General features: G+C 34.1%; 1 protein-coding gene and 1 pseudogene across 1 annotated transcript in view; both read right to left on the reverse strand.

Moving 5' to 3' along the window:
* TAOK1 (TAO kinase 1) overlaps window positions 1–21,296 on the reverse strand; it is a 147,345-nt gene that overhangs the window by 37,255 nt on the left and 88,794 nt on the right. The window contains exons 4-10 of the mRNA XM_061174806.1: window positions 20,816–20,917; window positions 19,113–19,158; window positions 18,475–18,571; window positions 16,334–16,447; window positions 13,602–13,693; window positions 2,842–2,935; window positions 1,213–1,294 (exon numbers count right to left, since the gene is read on the reverse strand). Of these exons, the coding sequence (XP_061030789.1) occupies window positions 1,213–1,294; window positions 2,842–2,935; window positions 13,602–13,693; window positions 16,334–16,447; window positions 18,475–18,571; window positions 19,113–19,158; window positions 20,816–20,917 (627 nt within the window). The remainder of the gene's footprint in view (window positions 1–1,212; window positions 1,295–2,841; window positions 2,936–13,601; window positions 13,694–16,333; window positions 16,448–18,474; window positions 18,572–19,112; window positions 19,159–20,815; window positions 20,918–21,296) is intronic.
* Window positions 9,864–10,741, reverse strand: LOC133080432 (lysine-rich coiled-coil protein 1-like; annotated as a pseudogene).

Consider the following 21,296-nt stretch of genomic DNA (forward strand, 5'->3'; position numbering starts at 1 on the left):
ACATTCTTCCTTTTTCCTGAGCCTTAGTTTGGTATGTACCACTATTTACAATATTCAGTCTTCTTACCCAAAAATAATGTATCTTAGAAATATTTCTAAGTTTGACAGTTTTCTACATATAGATCTTGCTTATTTTTCACTAACATAATTCCTAGCTTTACTAAACCTTTTGTTGCTATTGTGAGTACCAATTTATTCAAGCTTTCATTTCTGACAGTATGAGTGAGCTTACTGCCTAAAATTCCCCAAGCATTACTGAAACTTTATACTGCTCTTCTACATGCTGAAGTTGCAAATAATACTATCGAATATATATAAGATCCTTCCAATTTCTTTGTATCTTTAATTGATGTGCGTTGGTGAAAATAAACTGAATCCCTTTGAAATTCTAAAACATTCATATAAAAGTAGGCTACTTAAATTCTAGAGTGAAAAATCAACAAGATTTCTTAGGGTCACAAAGAGAATCAAATCTACTTACTATTGCTTTATGTAGATGTTTTAAGAACTATATTAAGTTCAACAATACTATTACTGCTACTAATAAGATAGTCAACTGCCAAATGAAATAAATAAATTTTTGAGAACAGGAAGCATATACCAATCATTTATTTAAATTAGGCAATGAAAGTTAGTGAAAACTGAATAGAATTTACATGATTTAAAAAATATTTTCATTGCTAAGTTAGAAAAATGTATTTCCAAAAAGGATAAATGATATCCATTTTAACAGTTTCTTTTAAAATCTCTTTTCTCCCACAATATTTATGTAAATATATTACATGTCATTTCTTTCTTTCATATTATTTTAATACAGGACAGAAAAATACATAAAGTATGGTAGATATAAAAATTAGATCTACTATGCTTTACCAACTTTGAAATATGATATTGTTCCACATGAATTAAAATTTGTAATTATAACTCATGAATATATTATTGCACATATAAAAATTTAGCCATTTGGTACTATTTTGGATACTTAACTATATCCAAAATAACTATCCAGACACAGTAAAAGCAATTAATCAATTTTCAAAAAATAAATGAAAAAATTTAGGATCTAAGAGTCTCAAGAGAGAACAGTATACAAAATAAGCATTTTAATTAAAAACTAGTAGAGAATACTTAATACTGATTCAGAATCAAAGAAAAATAAAACACATTCTTAAATAATTTCTTAGGGGTAGAAAACAGTATAATTGAACTGACCTTTAAAAGTTCCTCTGATGTAGGGCGATCTTGAGGGATTTTCTGGAGGCAAGAATCTACAAAGTTGCGAAAATAATCAGACCTATTGTAAAGGAAAGTATCAAGTGAACATATTGCTATTTCCTTTAAAAACACATCCACAAAACAAGGCATGTGCCTATTGGTAGGAGGGGGGATGGAAAAGAAATGATAAAAAAAGGAGATACTATATACATTTCATATATATCTATGAAAAGTTATCTAAAGCAACCAATGAATCTTCACCATTTTCCAAAGATAAATTTGCACAGATTATTTTAAAATCCTGCTCCCACATTTAAAATATCATAACTCATTCTATATTGAGGGGAAATTAGAAAAGCCAATATTTTCCTTTTGGCATTCAAATCTAAGATAACTTTATATTTTTTTTCCTTTCTATAAGCCACCTTTCTTTCTTCTTTGCCCCTTGGATCATCTTCTGTATAGCGTGATTCAGAATATCACTCCATTTGCTTTGAAGGGAGCATTTTGTATACCTAAGTATTTGGTGTCCTAGAGCAAATGGATAAAACTTCCATTAAATCCAGAAAACCAATTGAGATATTTTTTAAAAACATCAGAAGTCTGTAACACATTATTATTATATAGTGTTACTGATGAGAGTTCAATGAGTAAGCCAGTAATAATTTCTCCATCGATGTTTGTCTCAATATTCAAATAAGACCTTAAGTTCCTTATAAGCAAAAAAGGAACTCTTTTTTGAATCCCCAACATATCAAACACAGTGTGAAGACAGTCTGTGTTCAATATATTTATTACTTATATGTACCATAATACTAAAGTCTGAGCCAAAAGATCCCTTCTATGTATATCTATAAAAGTACTAAGAATGTGTGTTAATTAATCCTTAAAAAATAAAGTATTGCTAACTTATGCATCTACCTTTTTTAAAATATTTATTAAATATGCTACATATACCCCTGGAATTTTTCAAATGCTAGATACACCTGAGGAATTAATTTCCCAGTAAAATTTTCTATCTCTGATAAAAATCCTGGTTTTCTAAAACTGTCAATCAGTTCTCCATAAACTTTTTTACATGAATGAATGTAATTTTATCACATCAAGGAAGCACTAGAAGAAAAAAAAACATTAAGCAGTCTGAATAACAAATGTCATAATAACAATTAGAATGATTCCAAAGTTATGAATTATCTGGAAATTCTGATAAATCAAACCACTTTACCTATGTCTTATACTATATAAATTATAAACCATTCTCCAACTGAACTTCACTACAGGTTGTGGCAATCTATATTTTAGTTATAAAATATTATGTTTAAATCATGCTATTTATTATATAATCAGGGTTATGTATGTTCCTAAAGTTCAAAAAACTAAATATAATTTTTTTGTGAAAAGCAAATACTTTTTGTTTCCATGTGGCATCATCTATCCTTTGTTTCTGAACTAAGTTATATATATGCTAAGAAAGCAGACATAATAAGGATAAACATGATAGAACCTATTTTAATATCCTTTCAGGTAATACATTTTACCTAATTGAAATGAAATCACTTTGATAACATTATGAAAAAGCATTTAATTTATACAATGTCGAGTAATATATCTCTTAGCAATACTCACCATTCATTAGACTGTAGTGTAGGGGATTCATTTTGGGCTATGTGATATAAGGCACTCATTGCATTCATATTAAATAAAGGAGGCTTCCTTTCCGCTGTAAAAGAAAGAAAACTTTCCTGTTAAAATATGTGCCTGTTATACAGGGACTTACAAGTATTGTTAAAGTTTTTTTGGTTTTGTTTTTTTAAAAAATAATTTTAAACTTAGCAAAAAAATTTTCAAGTAGAGTTCAAAGAACTTTTTCAAGTGAGTCAATGTACAGTGAATTGCTGGCATGATGCCCCACCATTCCTAAATACTTTAGTGTATATTTCCTGAAACATATTCTCATAATACTAAAAAACCATAACACATCCATTAAACTGACCATTAATACTGATACATGACTATCATCTAAATCCTCAAACCCCATTCAAGTTTCAATCAAGTGTCCCAATAATGTCCTCTGTAGCAAAAGTGTCCTTTGGTCATTTGCATCCTTCAAGGAAACTATTTTATCTAACTTGTTAAATTTATTAACAAAGTTGTTCATAATATTTCCTTATAATTCCTTCCTTCCTTCCTTCCTTCCTTCCATCCTTCCTTCCTCCTTCCCTCCCTTCCTCCCTCCCTCCTTTCTTTATTTTTTGGCTGTGTTGGGTCTTAGTTGCGTCACGGGGCAGGGGGGGTCTTCGTTAAAGCGTGAGGGATCTTTCATTGCGGCACGGGCTCTTTGTTGTGGTGTGCAGGCTTCTCTCTAGTTGTGGCATGCGGGGGCTCTGTAGTTTGTGGCACGCGGCCTCTCTCATTGAGGTGTGTGAGCTCAGTAGTTGTCGCGCATGGGTTTTAGTTGCCCCCACGGCATGTGGGATCATCGAACACGCATCCCCTGCACTGGAAGGCGGATTCTTTACCACTGGACCACCAGGGAAGTCCCTGTAATTTTTTTAATACCTGTAAAATCTGTAGTGATGTCACCTCTTATTCCTGATATTGTGTCTTCTCTCTTCTTTTCCTGATCAATTAGGCTAGCGGTTTATCAATTTTATTAATTTTCTCAAAGAACTAGTTTTTGGTTTCACTGATTTTCTCTATTGCTTCTCTGCTTTCTATTTAACTGATTTCTGCTTTGATATTTTATTCTCTTTCTTCTGCTTATTTTGGGTTGAATTTCCTCTTCTTTTTCCAGTCTCTTAAGGTGAGTTGAAGTCATGACCTTGATAATTTTGAAGTATAAAAGACTCTTGAATATCCCTCAATTTGGGTTGGTCCTAATAATTAAATTTGGGTTATACAACTTTGGCAGGAATATCACAGAAGTAAATGTTATATTTTTCTAATTTATTCTATGAGATGATGTATGATTACAAATGGTTCCATTATTGATGGTGTTCACTTTGATCACTTACGGTGGTGTCTACCAGGCTTCTTCACATTAGTTTCTCTTTTTGTCTTTGTAATTAATAAGTATTTTGTGAGAAGGTACTTATATAAATATCCTGTTTTTCATAAAACTTTCATTTTATTCTTTAATTTATTGTATGGACTTATAGATTTCTATTTATTTAATAAGTTATAACCTGCTATTATCATTTATTTTGATGTTCAAACTGCCTCACATTTGAGCAGTAAGAACCTTTTTATGATGGCTTCTATTTTTTTCACATGGCCCCATCACTCCTTGATCCTTCCTTGCTTTCTGGCACACTAAGATGTTCCAGGAGCATCTTGTACTTTCCCTACTCCAAGGAACTATGGCAATAGATGTACTCACTGCTACTGAGGTGTCACTGTTCTTAGATCCTCTCAGTGGATAGAGTTAGGGAACACATACATGCACATTAAACATCTATATTTGTTTATTGAAAACTGAGTTCACCATAATATCACAAATCCAATCCAATACCATAGTATTTATTCCAGCTTATCCTCTTTCCATGATTTGTAATACCCCTCTCTGACAATGAAAAACCTCACTCTCATTATCTTTAATATATTTTCTTATTTGATAAATTTCCCCTGTATGTAACCAGCTGATTTTTCTGTATGATATAAGATAGTGGTCCATTTTCTTTTCTTTTCTTTTTTTGGCCATGCCATGCGGCTTGCAGGATCTTATTTCCCCGACCAGGAAGTTGAACCCGTGCCATGGCAGTGAAAGTGCCGAGTCCTAACCACTGGACCACCAGGGAATTCCTGATACTGGTCCATTTTCACTCTTTGCATGTGGTTTTCCAGTTTTCCCAACACCATTTACTGAAGAGACTGTCCTTTCCCCATAGTCTATACTTGACTTGTTGCTGTAAATTAATTAACCATATATGCATTGGTTTACTTCTGGGCTCTCTATCCTGTTCCATTGATCTATGTGTTTGTCTTATGCCAATATCATACTGTTTTGATTACCAAAGTTTTCTAATATAGTTCAAAACAGAAGTATGATGCCTCCAGCTTTCTTCTTCTTTCCCAAGATTGCTTTTGCTATTCAGTGTCTTCTGTGGTTCCATACAAAGCTTAGGATTGTTCGTTTTATTTCTGTGAAAAACGTCATTGGAATTTTGATGGAGATGGCACTGAATCTGTAGATTGCTTTGGATAATATGGACATTTTAACAATATTCATTCTTCCAATCCATGAGCATGAAATATCTTCCCATTTATTTGTGTCCTTTTCAATTTCTCTCATCAAAGTCTTATAGTTTTCAGTTTACAGGTCTTTAACCTTCTCAGTTAAATTTATTCTTAGGTATTTTATTCTTTTTGATATGATTGTAAATGGGATTGTTCTCTTAATTTCTCTTTCTTATAGTTTGTTATTAGTGTACAGAAATACAACTGATTTTTGTATACTGATTTTGTACCCTGCAACCTGACTGAACTTGTTTATTAGTTCTAACAGTTTGCTGGTGGAATCTTTAGGGTTTTCTGTATATAATACCATGTCATCTTCAAATAGTGACAGTTTTACTTCTTCCTTTCTGATTTGGATGTCTTGTATTTCTTCTTCTTGCCTATCTGGACTTCCAATACTATGTTGAATAAACGTGGCAAGAGTGGGCATCCTTTTCTTGTTCCTGATCTCAGAGGAAAATATCTTAGCTTTTCACTGTTGAGTATGATGCTAGCTTTGAGCTTGCCATATATGGTCTTTATTATGTTGAGGTATGTTCCCTCTATACCCACTTTGTTGAGAATTTTTTATCATAAATGGATGCTGAATTCCGTCAAAAGCTTTTTCTGCATCTACTGAGATCATCATATGATTTTTATCCTTCATTTTGTTAATGTGATGTACCACACTGATTGATTTGTGCATTTTGAACCATCCTTGCATCCTTGGAATAAATACCACTTGATCATGGTGTATGATCCTTTTACTGTATTGTTGAATACTGTTTGCTACTACTTTGTTGAGGATTTTTGCATCTATGTTCATCAGGGATATTGGCCTGTAATTTTCTTTTCTTATAGTGTCCTTGTCTGGTTTTGGTATCAGGGTAATGCTGACCTTGTAAAATAAGTTTGGTAGTGTTTCCTCCTCTTCTGTTTTTTGGAAGAGTTTGAGAATGACTGGTATTAATTCTTCTTTAAATGTTTGGTAGAATTTACCAGTGAAGCCATTGGGTCCTGGACTTCTGTTTGTTGGGAGGTTTTTGGTTACTGATTCAATCTCCTTACTAGTAATCAGTCTGTTTAGATTTTCTGTTTCTTCATGATTCAGTCTTGGTACATTGTATATTTCCAGGAATTTATCCATTTCTGTTAGGTTGCTCAATTTGTTGATGTATAACTACTGTTCATAGTAGTTTCTTGTGATTCTTTAGTATTTCTGTGTTATCAGATATAATGTCTCCTTCATCTGTTATTTTGTTTGAGTTCTCTTTCTTTTATGAAAAGTCTATCTAAAGATTTGTCTATTTTGTTTATCTTTTTAAAAAAATACAGCTCTTAGTGTCACTGTTCTTTTCTATTGTCTTTTTAGTCTCTATTTCACTTATTTCTGCTCTAATCTTTATTTCCTTCTTTCTACTAACTTAGGGCTTAGCTTGTTCTTCTTTTACTAATTCCTTGAGGTGTAAAGTTAGGTTGTTTATTTGAGATTGTTCTTGTTTCTTAAAGTAGGCATTTATCACTATGAGCTTCCCTCTTAGAACTGCCTTTTTTTTAATCATTTAAAAAATTTTTTATTGGAGTATAGTTGATTTACAATGTTGTCTTAGTTTGAAGTGTAGAGCAAAGTGAATTTGTTATACATATACGTATATCCACTCTCTCTCGTTTTATTTTTTTTAGATTCTTTTCCCATATAGGCCATTGCAGAGTATTGAGTAGAGTCCCTTATGCTATACAGCAGGTTCTCATTAGTTAACTAGAACTGCTTTTGCTGCATCCCATTTTTTTTTTTTTGAAATCCCATTTATTACTTTGATTTTCCATTGTCCCTTAGTTTTTTTTTGGGGGGGCTGCATTGGGTCTTAGTTGCAGCACGTGGGATCTTCGTTGCAGCGCACGGGCATCTCTCTAGTTGCGGCGGCGTGCGGGCTTCTCTCTAGTTGTGGCGTGCGGGTTTTCTCTCTCTAGTTGTGGTGCGTGGGCTCCAGGGCACGCAGGCTCTGTAGTTGTGGTGCGTGGGCTCCAGAGCGTGTGGGCTCTGTAGTTTGCAGCACACGGGCTCTTTCATTGAGGCACGTGAGCTCAGTAGTTGTGGTGTGAGGGCTTAGTTGCCCTGAGGCATGTGGGATCTTAGTTCCCTGACCAGGGATCAAACTGGCATCCCCTGCAACTGGAAGGAGGGTTCTTCACCACTGGACCACCAGGGAAGTCCCTGCTGCATCCCATATGTTTTAGTATGTTGTATTTCTATTTTCATTTGTCTTGAGATGTTTTTTGATTTCTTCTTTGACCCACTGAGTGCTCAGTACCATCGTGTTTACTCTCCATATATCTGTGAATATTCCAGTTTTCTCCTTATAATTGATTTCAAGTTTCATACGACTGTGGTTGGAAAGGAAGTTTGATGTGATTTTAATAATTAAAAAAAAAATTTTTTTTTTTAAATTTTTTGGCTGCGTTGGGTCTTCATTGCTGCGTATGGGCTTTTCTCTCTAGTTGCGGCGAGCGGGGGCTACTCTTCATTGTGGTGTGCAGGCTTCTCACTGCGGTGGCTTCTCTTGTTGCGGAGCACAGGCTCTAGGCACACGGGCTTCAGCAGTTGTGGCAGGTGGGCTCAGTAGTTGTGGCTCACGGGCTCTAGAACACAGGCTCAGTAGTTGTGGTGCATGGGCTTAGTTGCTTCGCAGCATGTGGGATCTTCCTGCCCAGGGATCTTACCCACGTCCCCTGCATTGGAAAGTGGATTCTTTACCACTGGACCACCAGGGAAGTCCCAGGTATTTTCATTTGTCTTGAGATATTTTTCGATTTTTTCTTTGACCCATTGAGTGTTCAGTACTGTTTTGTTTAATCTCCATATATCTGTGAATGTTCTAGTTTTCTTCTTATAACTGATTTCAAGTTTCATACGATTGTGGTTGGGAAAGAAGTTTGATGTGATTTTAATCTTCTTAAATTTATTAAGACTTGTTTTGTGGCCTAACAGAAGATCTATCCTGGAGAACATTCCCTGTGCACTTAAGAAATATGTGTATTCTGTTGCTTTGAGATGAAATGTTCTGTGTGTGTCTGTTAAGTCCATTTGGTTTAATGTGTCATTTAAGGCCAATGTTGCATATTGACTTTTCGTCTGTGATCTAGTCACTGATGAACGTGGGGTATTAAAGTCCCCTACTATTATTGTATTGCTGTCGATTTCTCCCTTTAGGTCTGTTTATATTATTTTATATATTTAGGTGATCTTATGTTGGGTGCATAAATATTTACAAAAGGTATATCCTCTTGCTGAACTGACTTCTTTAATCATTATGTAATGCCCTTCTTTGTCTTTTATTACAGTCTTTGTTTTAAAGTCTATTTTGTCTGATAAAACTATAGCTACCCTAGCTTTCTTTTGGTTTCCATTTATATGGACTATCTTTTTCCATTCCTCACTTTCAGTCTCTATGTGTCCTTATATCTGAAGTGACTCTCTTGTAGGCAACATACAGATGGGTTTTGTTTTTTAATCCATTTAGTCATTCCATTTCTTTTGATTGGAGAATTTAGTTCACTTACAATTAAAGTAATTATTGATAAATATATGTACTCACTGCCATTTTGTTAATCAGTTTCTGGCTGTTTCGTAATTCCTTTGTTCCTTTCTTCTTCTCTCACTCTCTTCCTTTGTGAATTGATGACTATCTTTAGTGTTACGTTTGGATTCCTTTCTCTATATCTTTTGTGTATCTACTATAGGTTTTGCTTTGCGATTGATATGAAGCTTACAAAATATATAAAACAACATATTTATAATAGTCTATTTTAAGTTGATAACAACTTAAGTTTAAAAAAAGCTCTACATTTTTACTCCCCACCCCCATGTTTTATCTTTTGTTTGTTGGTTTTGATTTATGGGTTTTTTTGGTAGAAATTAGAACTTTATTATAAACATTTCCAGAATATAAACTGATTTTACATCAAGACTTTTTGAAACGTTTAAAACTGTATGTAACTTAAGTTTATTATAATGTATGTCATTTTCCACTTTCCAATCTAGAAAATATACTGCAAGTTAGATCTAATGAAGGAAAAAAAAAAATCAATCTAAACTGCTTCACAGAGAAAACTAATGAATATAAAAACACCCACCCCAAACTAACACCCAATCAAGAAATAGATTCTATAAAGCCTATTAATCCTCCAATTTAAAATAAATGATCTCCCAAGGGAAAAATACTTCCACCATCACAGCAATTTGATGAATAAAAGCAGAGCCACCCTCATTAAGGGAAATTACATTATGTATAAGAAAAATGTAGTAATGATTTTAGAAGAGAGGAAAAGTAATTTCCATTTTGGAGAGCAAGCACACTAAATGTTTTCTGTTCACTTAGCCTTTGTACCTGTTCACATGAAAAGAGCGATATGAACATGGACATCATAAAACCAAGCTCCTTAACTATTTTTTTAGTTTAACCTCAGGAGAACCAATGCAAGAGCTTCAAAATCCAAGGACAGACTGGTCCCAAAGCATCTCCTCTTCTGTCCTTTCTTTCCCTTGTTCCTTTTTCTCTTTTCTACACTTATGTTCCTCTTTCTTAGAGGCTACACCTCAGCTTTTTTTCTCCTTTCCGTTCTTAAGCTTTTCTGTACTGACTCTGACTGTTTCCACCTCTGTTTTGTTTTTTTGGACGCTCTTGTGTTTGTCTAAATCTATTTCCTCATAAGCTTTCTTCCTCTTATGCTTGGGCCACTCCTCCTCTGGTTTTTCCCGGCCTTCCTCTGGGTGTCTTTTTCTCTTCTGATGTATCTGTTTATAACTAGCTTGATGGGCACTGGTACTGTTTTCTGAGGAGAGGTGTCTGTAAACTCCAGATTCTACACTGTATGAGCTACAGTTTTACTCTTGTTGACTAAAGTTCAGGGATACTGGTTTTCCTGAGAAACAGTCCCTGGTGAATTGACAGTAGTTCAGGGAGTCCAGTCTCAGCCTACTGTCATGAGCTGGTAGTCACTGAGGTAACCGCTTCTCCACTGCTTGTGAAATATTGCATGGTCTTCGGTAGGTCTGGACGGGTTCACGGAGTCTTTGATCAAACATTCTACACCTGGGTCTAGAATCAACCTCTTCTTTGTATCCACAGGTTTCCAAATAATCCTCTCTCGTCTTTCTGAAACAAGTTTTTGGCTCTAAGCCTCTGGCTTTCTGCACTTTGATATAATCTTCAAGTTCATCTTGAAAAGAGTCAGATGTCTTCTTTGAATCCTTCATTAGGTTGACAAGGGATTCTGCTTATCAGGTTGAGAACTTGGTGGAGAAATTTGATCATATTCACCCATTAACTGCTTCAGTTTTTTAGCATGAACTTTCCCCAAACAGTGAGACTGTGCAACAACTGAGGAGCTAAAAACCATGATGCAGAGATTAAAAAATCTATTTTTGTCCAATACTTCACTCCCATTCACCTCATAATGTGAAATCCATTGTGATTCAAATTATGGCACTATTCCTTACAAGCCTTTTACAAAAGGTATCTGTAAAAAGTTCATTCTTTTCTCACTCAATGTGGTATCTTCTCTGAGGCAGGGGTGGCCATCTACAACTACCGTCCCCCTCCCCGCCAACGCCAGCTGGTGGATAGGCCGAGGTGGAGGAGGCAGAGAGGCAGGGACAACCGCTGCCTCTGCCGCCACTGAGCAAGCGTGGTGGGAGCAGGAGGTGGAGACCGGACTTCCTGAGAGGAAGTCGCCACCACCACCAGCGGCTGACTGGACAGCACCACCGCACCGCCGCCATAGCTGCAAGGTGCGCCACTGATTTATGTTTTTGATGTCACAGTTTACATCTTTCTATCCTGTGTATCCATTAACAAATTACTGTAGTTATATTTATTTTGATTTATTTTCCTTTTACTCCTTTTAAAGTTCTGAAATTTTACATCCTCAATATATACTTTTATAATCAGAAAAAAGTGGTAAATTTATTTTTATAAACACGATTGTACAATCATTCCTGAAAACAACAAACTAGGGATCTTTTCCATCAGATTAACTGTAATCAAACATATAAACTCACCTATGGAAAATCCTGCACTTTAAGATTTCTTGGTCATAAGACATAACCAAGCTATGAGAAAATAGTTTGCTTTAATTCACTATCTTCGACTATTTTAAAGTAAAAGCATGTAACAGATTTAGTTCCCAAGACTACAAATCTAATTTGCATGCCTATAGACCTGTACTGTCTAACAGGGTACCCCCTAGCCACATGTGACTATTTATATATAAACTTATTTAAATGAAATACAATTTTAAGGGACTTCCCTGGTGGTCCAGTGGTTAAGACTCGGCGCTCCCAATGCAGGGGGCCAGGGTTTGATCCCTGGTCAGGGAACTAGTTTCCGCATGCCAGAACTAAAAGATCCTGCATGCCACAACTAAAGATACCGCATGCCACAACTAAAGATTCTGCGTGCCGCCACGAAGATCCCGCACGCGGAAACAAGGATCCTGCATGCCGCAACTAAGACCCGGCACAACCAAATAAATAAATATTAAAAGAAAAAAAAAGAAAAATACAATTTTAAGTTCAGTTCCTCAGTTACATTAGCCACATTTCAAGTGCTCAAAAGGCATGCAGACACAGAACATTTCTACCAATGCAGACAGTTTTATTTGCTTGTGCTCCTCTAGACCTTTCCCTTGGAACCCAAAGCAGGCTTAAAATATAGTTCCTGAACTTAGAACAACTTCATAATTCAAAACATTTGTAAGTAAAAATTTTTAAAGTGATTATGAAAGACTATTTATAAAAGTTGAAGATGCCTAATGTATGCCTAAAACTCTAAGAATTTCTTTAAGACATCTCACTCATTTGAAATTATCCAAAGGCAGTCACATCTTCTGAAGTTGCTTTATTATAAGCATAAAAACTCTCACTGTGAAGTAATTCTATCTTATGAACTATAATAAAAAGAAGCTAGAAAAGTCTGGAAAAAAGAGACCATTTCACAGAAACTGCAGAGTTTAGAGAGATTTCTTTCTGAGCAGTACAATTAGCCAATGAATACTTTCTAATCAGATAAAAACATTAAAATATATCAATGATATCTAACAGGACCATTAATGCAATTTCGCTATCACCAAGGGGCACATATATGCATCAGCTAGCATAAGAGTGTAAAAATAACCCATGGGCAGAATATATTAACCAGCTTTTTTACATTTATACCCAGGTTTCTTAAGAAAGTAATTAGGATCTACCAGTAGGAAGAAGAATCAAGAGAAAAAGAATTTAAGACACTTAAGGATACTTTCAAATGGAAGAAACATTTTGCAAACCTCAAACTGAGATGAAGAGATCAGAGGAGAATGGCATTATGGTAATCGCCAAATCTCTGTTTACTGCTGTTATCAAACTTTAAAATAAATATGATTTGTCAAAATTACACATGGATTTTTACTTTAATGTGTTGTTTTCAATCCTTGGTCACTCCTAGAATGGTTCAATTAAATACTCTTATTTTTAAATAAAGTTTAATGGAATGTTCTTATAAGAAGGAAAAAAAGAAAAGGATATTGGGCTTGTGGGGGGAAGCCTGGGGAATCAAGAGCAAGAAGATGGCCATCATCTTCAGTTACAGTGACAGTTCAATTACCCACCTGGCTCACTTACATTGGGAATGTTAGTAAAGTTATGGTGGTCCGCTGCTTTAAGCATAGTTCCATTTATGGGCAACAGAATAAAATGTGTGCATAAAATCAAACTACTACAGTTATGTATGCAGCCTGACAGCTAATTCTCAAATCTAACTCAAAGTAATAAGTATCCTAGGCAAAGGTAAGTAACTCATAAATGCTTTAGAGACCATCTATAGATGGTAAATCTAGTAATCACATATATATTCCAAGTGTTTAACAAATACTCATTAATAATAAGACATAGATACCTCAAACTTAATTAATACTATAGTGGAAATTATTTTAGACCTAATTTAACAGAGCAAATACAACATACCTAAGCTAATATATATAAAAATTACCAGATAACCAAAATGAAAACTATGTAATAAACATACTGCTCCCCTTAGTAACCAACATAAAAAATAAAAAGCTATAATTTGGTATAGAAATTGAGGTAAAACTTTGATCAAAATTTACTACATAGTAATAAAGAACATGCTTACCTAGTTCAATACACGTTATACCAAGAGACCATACATCTACTTTTCCATCATACTGTCCTTCATCCATGGCTAAAATTACTTCTGGGGCCATCCTAAAAAATAAAATGTCATTTAAATTAAAGTTAAAAAAAAGTATGCTATTCTTTTAAAATGTAATGACTATCTACATGGAGAACACCTGGTGTGAATTCCAGGCAATATATCTGGACATTAAGAATTTTTATAATATGAAATAAATGTATTACAGGTTGTGAGGTAAATATTTACCTTTGCATATATAGTGTGACTCATTCTCACCATGTGTCATGATCATATAACAGCATCCTAAAGGAAGGATTCCCTAGAGCAGGACTGTATTCTGCATCTGTTCAAGTCTGCAAATTCTAATATTGTATAGCCTTTAGGCCAGTGATTCTCAAACATTTTGGTCTCAGGATCCCATCTAATTTTTGCTTGAAAGATGGAATTTTACCATTGGCATTGAATACCATCAGTTGTTTCCCTTGAAATGACAAACTCACTCCATTTATTTCAGAAAGTACCTATCACAATATCCAACGTTGAATAACCATAGCTTGTCAGTCTTTCTTTCAAATTAGAATAGTGTCCCATGACAAAAGTGGCTAGGGCAGCTCACAACTAAAACAATCACAAAATTATCAACTTTATAACCAACCAACGACAGGTGTCTTGGTGATAAAATGAAACGCAGGACTTCCCTGGCAGTCCAGTGGTTAAGACTCCACGCTTCCATTCATTGCAGGGGGGGTGGCAGGTTCGATCCCTGGTTGGGGAGATCCCACATGCCACTCAGCACAGCCAAAAAAACACAAAAAACAAAACAAAAAACCCCCAAAAAAGCCTACAAAAAATGAAACACTAATTCATGTCTTCAACTAGAGTCTGTGGTTCTTGATGATACTTTACCTTATACTTCATATGTATTTGGTATTAAGCACAGATAGGTACTTAGAACAGTTGCTGACTGCTTCAATAAGATTATTACCAGGTATCCCTGTGTGTGTGTGTGTGTGTGCACATGTGCGTTTGTGTAAAGACATATAAATATGAACCCAGTTCCTGTGCTCCAAATACACTATATACAAATTAACCAATATGTTTACTTTATTGTAAACTTTCAATTGTCAATGTGTTCTTTAAGATGCTGAAGGAAGTCTGAGAAATTATCAAGTTAAGAAAAGTTAAACAAGTAATTTGTTTTTTTATTGCAGAACTTTCGAGGGCCTTTTTAATATCTAATATTCATCATTAATATCTAAAGAGGGGAAGCACTGAAAAATATTATTCACTCACAGAACCCTTTTTTATGGGGGGGACTCTATCTAAACTAGGGTTTTAGATAGAAATTTTTGGTCATCTAGAGCAGTGGTCTTCAAATTTTTTATTCATTTATTTACCTTCAATGAATTTATAAAAACTATGTATCCCTTGCACACTTTTGAGTTGATATGTAAATTTTATAAATTTAATAGTTGCAAAGGATATAATGCATAGTGTATGTATGTATATTGTGTATGTGCTTTAAAGATATTAAAAACTTGGAGTTGCAGAATTAGTTCATTCAATTTATTAAAAACACTGCCCTATAATCTAGTTAGCAAAATCAGTCTTCATGGTCATATCAGTCAAATCAGAATCACCTTCTACCAGAAAAAAGTCTGAGTTCAATGCAAATAACATGTTAATGTGTCCCCACGACAACCATGTCAGTTATGAATTCTACACTAGAAAAAAAGAAGAGAAGGAAGATAATTGGGGAGAAAGAAAAAGCAAAGGGTAAAAGGAATGGAAGGGAGATGACTGGAAAGGTACAAGGACTTGCCAAGAGTTTTGTCCTGCCTCTTCAATATATCTGACAGATGCTACATCTTCTCAAATTGTTCCTCTGGTGTTGCTTTGAGGCTTTTACACCCCAGAGCAATGCATCACTGTAATATTCAGGGTGGGTTAGAAGCCTTTCTTTTATGAGGCAGGAGAAGGGAGATTTGAAAGGCAGGTGAGAAAGATGATGTAGTGGGCCTAAGACACAGCTCTCAGCATACACAGAGAAAGAGGATACATTTGAAAGTTGAAGATCTGGAAAATTATTCCCTTCAAACTTGCTGACATGAATAACGAATTATTTATGGATAAAATTAGATGATGTCCAGAATGTTTCAAATAACTGAGGGGAGAGGAAGAAAGGGAGAGGTGAGTGCATAGGGCAGGACTAGCCATGGTGATAAAGTTGCTGGGCTGAATGAATGATACGTAGGGTTCATTATACTTTTGTCTAGTGTTATGTATATTTGAAATTCTCCATAATAACAAATAAAAACAAAAAACCCCAGAGAACTCCAAGTCCACTACCAGTCTTTAGGTACTCCTAGTCTGAAGATCAATGATATATAGTAAATATAAATCTAAAGAAAACACACACATTTCCACTTAGCATTTCTATCTTTTCCCCACTTGAATTTTTATTGAATGTTTCCACTCCCACACTCAATATATGATGCAGATAATCATAGGAAGGAAAATGTAGGGGGGACAAATTTTAAAAATGGGGGGTGTAAGGGGAGCACTCCCAATCTATATTTGAAACTAACTATAATGCTTAAAGTTAAAATGTCCAAAATAACATTATATTTTCAGGAAAAAGACATCTTAAAAACACACAACCACACACAATATCAATTATGAAGATCAAATCCAGATAAGATTATTCTTACCAATATGGCGTTCCCACAAAAGAATTGGCAGGAGATGCCATGGAAGCGGATCCAAAGTCAGCAAGTTTCACCTGGCCTGGCTCTGTCAGAAGGATATTTCCTGCTTTGATATCTCTGGGTTTAAGGAACACAGAAAATTATTTCTCTTTCCTTCACTGGGTGTGTAAAAAAATGATAAAAATCAAATAAAAATTTGTAAAACAGAGAAGGAGAAATCAAAATAATTAAGTCCTAGGATAATCTCTCAATTGGGATGAGAATTAAGATCCAAATTAGAATACAAAAAATACAGAATTCATATATAGTAACATCTTTGTAAAAGAGAAGGCAAAATAGCAGTAAAAACAAGACAGAAAATCAGGTAATTAAAGTGTATAGTCTACATTGGAGGTCCTGTTTATTGGTACAAATAATGGTTTTAAAAATTAAATTTAAATAGCGGACCACTCCTTCACAATTTTAAGATTTCTGAGTAACCTACTTAATGTAAAAAAAAAAAAAAAAAAAAAAGAATTTCATGCCCCCAATTTTTAAAAAAGGATTATTCATATCATTTCCACCCTTAGGATATGAAATGAAAACAAACATATGGATAATGTAATATCCATGATCCCAGAAAATTATGGATATTTATAAAATGGGACTGTATGTCCAACGGGCACCATAACATACACTTAACCTTTCAAAAACAGAAAAACTAAGTTCCCAAGCACTTGTCAATTCTTACTATTGTAATGGACATAACACTAAATTAATCTATTTTCCTTCCATTTGTTTTTTAAAAATGAAGAGGCACTTTAGGGAATTCCCTGGCAGCGCTTTTACTGCCTTGGGCCTGGGTTCAATCCCTGGTCAGGGAACTAAGATCCCACAAGCTGTGCAGTGCGAAGACCTTAGGTTATAATCCTAAATCTTCTATTCACTTACTTACTAGTATGTAAATTTCTCTTGGACCTTACAACCCTCATCTTAAAAAAAAAAAAATCATATTAACTCACAATTGACTCTACTATATAGTTTAACATGTATTGCCTGATTCACATATATAATTAAAAAATGCTGATTTCCTTCTAAAACAGGTAAAACCAATACCAATGCTAAAAATGCATTATAGAATGGCTTAATCTTACTATTCATTATCAAGGATCATCAAGGATTAATACTCAGAGCATAAAAAGTATTAAGTATCTTTTATTTATCCATATCATGGAATCAGTGGAATAAATCTGGCATTATCAGTTACCAGGAAGACAGAAGATCTAGGTTTAGTTCTAGTCTAAATGCACCTGGCTTTGTAAACTTTGGGAAATTAGTCACAAATTGGGGCATCAGTTTCTTCACTGGTAAAATGAAAAAAGTAAGACTATGTAATCCCTAATGTCTTTTCTATTCCCCAAATTAAATGATTCTACAATTAATTTCAATTAAATGTGCACAAATCTATAAAGTGCACATACAGGCATTCCTAAGAGATACTACAGGTTTGATTCCAGACTACCCTAACAAACAATACACAATAAAGCAAGTCATATGAATCTTTTGGTTTCTCAGTGCATATAAAAGTTATGTTTACACTATACTGTAGGCTACTAAGTGTGCAGTAGCATTATCTCTAAAAAAACAATGTACATACCTTAATTTTAAAATATTTTACTGCTAATAAATGGCAAAACAATCATAATGGTAACATCAAAGATCAATGATCACAGATCACCATAACAAATAAAATGATGAAAAAGTTTGAAATACTGTGAGAATTACCAAAATGTGACAGAAACACAAAGTGAGCAAATGCTGTTGGAAAAACGGCACCTAGAGTCCTGCTTGACACAGGGTTGCCACAAACCTTAAATTTGTAAAAAACGAGGTATCTGTGAAGTGCAATAAAGCAAAGCATAACAAAATGAGGTATGCCTGAACTTCGGAAAATCCAGCAACATGTGTAGACAAAGATAAAAATTATCCTAAACAAAGAGATCAAGTGTACTAGTATGTACTTTTCAACATGGACAATCTAAAAAACCTGAGTTTATAAGAAATGGTTTTATTTGGCTATAACCAACAAAACTTTCAGGGTTAATAAGTTAATAATGTAACAAGTCATTTGCTTGTTAATATATAATAATTTTCAAAGTGCTTACCTATGGATCATGGTATGAGAATGTAAGTAGGCTAATCCCTGGAGAGCACCATGCGTAATTGCTGCTATTTCCACTTCTTGTAACGGCTTTTTGTGAACTTAAAATAAAAAAGTTATTTGAAAATATTTATTATAAAGAACATTTTTGTTTAAAAATACATACCTAATATATAGGGCAATTTTTAAAAACTAACATTTAGCAAGACGGGATTTCCTTCCAAAGATAATAAAATAATGCTATTGAACTTTACAACTAGTATACAGTTGTGCCTAGCTGTTAAAGTATATAGTCCACAGCCAATTTTCCTCTAAGCTAACAACATTAAGCAATTATTTGGTGATTACAAAAACAAAAGTAATAAAAGTTCTCCCTTTATTCTAATATCTTCATTCTGAACAGAAGGAACAGATTAAGCTGAATGACAAAGAATCCAAAAAAACTTAAGTCAGAATGAGAGAAAAATCACCTTTTTTATGCTATTACATAACATTTAATGAGTGCATACTATGCAGAGAATATAGAAAGGTTAAGATTTTTATTCTTTCTGGAAAATTTGTACATTATTTAAGAAACCTCTTATTGAATAGTCATTTTATTTTGCTAATACTATTTTTTCTTAATGATTAAAGGAAACCTACCTTCTAGTAAATCTGAAGCAGATCCTAAACAATATTCCATTACAAGCTACATGGGAAGAAAAATTATATAAGCATTAAAATATATTATTAAAAAGATTCTACTTGAGATAAAATAAATTCACCAAGGAGATCAAGAAGACAGTTTGAAGTAAAACAAACCCTAGTCACCATTTACCTTAAAAAATGAGTATTTATGTATCTAGTAATTTATTAAGTGCATATGTAAAGTTAAGCTAATGATACATTGATCTTTTACAATACCAACATATAATCATTTGTATAAGATGTGTATTTCATATATAACTACTACTAAAATTATAAAGGAATATACATATTCTGTTACTATTAACCTATAGTACTAAAGCAATACTTTAGTAATTGCTAGGAAGCAAAAAACTGTCCTTTGGAACTATATATACAAAGCTTAGGTTACAGTTAAAGCAAACACAGAGCACCTTCTATGTGCCAGATACTATATATATATTAAAGCTAATTAAGGGACTTCCCTGGTGGCGCAGTGGTTGGGACTCCGCGCTCCCAATGCAGGGGGCCCGGGTTCGATCCCTGGTCAGGGAACTAGATCCCACATGCATGCAGCAGCTAAGAGTTTGCATGCCACAACTAAGGAGCCTGCCAGCCACAACTGAGGAGCCCGTGAGCCACAACTAAGGAGCCCACCTGCCAAAACTAAGACCCAGTGCAACCAAATAAATAAATAAATATTAAAAAAAAAAAACCTAATTTAATCCTCACAACCACCTTATGAGGTAGGCCCTATTACTATCCTTATTTTACAAATGGAGAAACATGAGAGACAGAGAGGTAATCTCCCCAATGTCACTGTTTTTTCTTTAACCACAGCCTTGTATTTAGGAGTACCGCCATCACCACCAAAATTAAACTGGATAAAAATGCACCAAACATTACAAATCTAGGTTTAGGGTACTAAGATGATAATTAGCTGTGACTTATTAATTATTCAAAATAAGGGATCATTCCCATTTAAAGAAAATTTAGCCTCTCTCTTAAAAGATACAGTTATGCCCACAATGCTACGGTATTACTACCGTGTCACCTCAGCGGTAACAACGGGGCAAAATTAATCACCACTTCTTATAACAAAGTGTCTCAATTCTCTAGCGTTAGTATTATTCAGCCAAGGAATCATAATCAGTTCAAATTTCACCAGGACTCATCAGGACTTCACCAAGATCTTTGTGGTTAAATAGATTATAATATGTTTATGTCAAAGATAGGCTAGATTTCATCCTCAAGTAACAGGATTGCTTTCACGATGTTTGATAAACCATTTGAAGAATGATACTACTAAAAAATGTCAGAGAACATTTTACCATGTACCATGTAATATATTATTAAAAAGATTCTACCTGAGATAAAATAAATTCACCAAGGAGATCAAGAAGAGTGTTTGAAGTAAAACAAACCCTAGTCACCATTTACCTTAAAAAATGAGTACAAAAAATATACATAAATGTCAGCTAAATCTCTGCAGTAAACTCGTAAAACATACATTCCCTCTCCTGCCTAGGAGTTCTAGGAAAAGCTGCTCTCCCTCTCAGAATGAACTAACATTTCAAGGTGTTTCTGCATGGCCTTACACAACCATTTTGAGACATTCTTGAAATAATTAACTCTAAACAGAAACCAACTAAAATTACAGCAAGGGGGAAGCATATACCTACCCATGCTGTGTGCTCACGTAAATAGCAGCCTTTGTATTCTATACTGTTGGGATGTTTTATTCTTTGTAGAAACTTGACTTCCTTAATAATATCCTGCCATTTCTATGGGGAGAAAAAAAACGAATGAAGGAAAAAATTATGAACAGCTGCTTTTCCTGAGAAAGTTATATAAGAAAAAAGTTATCAGATTAAGAAGGGTTATTCAGAACATTAAACTTCATTTGTAATATGTAAATATCAAAATAATAAATTAAAAAGTTATGTTCATATAGTTTATAACTCAATTACATAATTTATAAAATTATTTCATTCACGGTAGGACAAATTTTAGTTTGGTAAAACTTATCATCAATGAGTCTTATTAAAATTTTACAACCACACACCAAACATGCCGATGAAAACTATATACCATATTTAGTGATTTTTCTTCAAAAGTTCATCTTCCCTTCTTATTTGCAGCTTTTTGATGTATAATTTACAT

Source organism: Eubalaena glacialis, chromosome 19 (assembly GCF_028564815.1).
Source record: "Eubalaena glacialis isolate mEubGla1 chromosome 19, mEubGla1.1.hap2.+ XY, whole genome shotgun sequence".
NCBI classification, from domain to species: Eukaryota; Metazoa; Chordata; class Mammalia; order Artiodactyla; family Balaenidae; genus Eubalaena; species Eubalaena glacialis.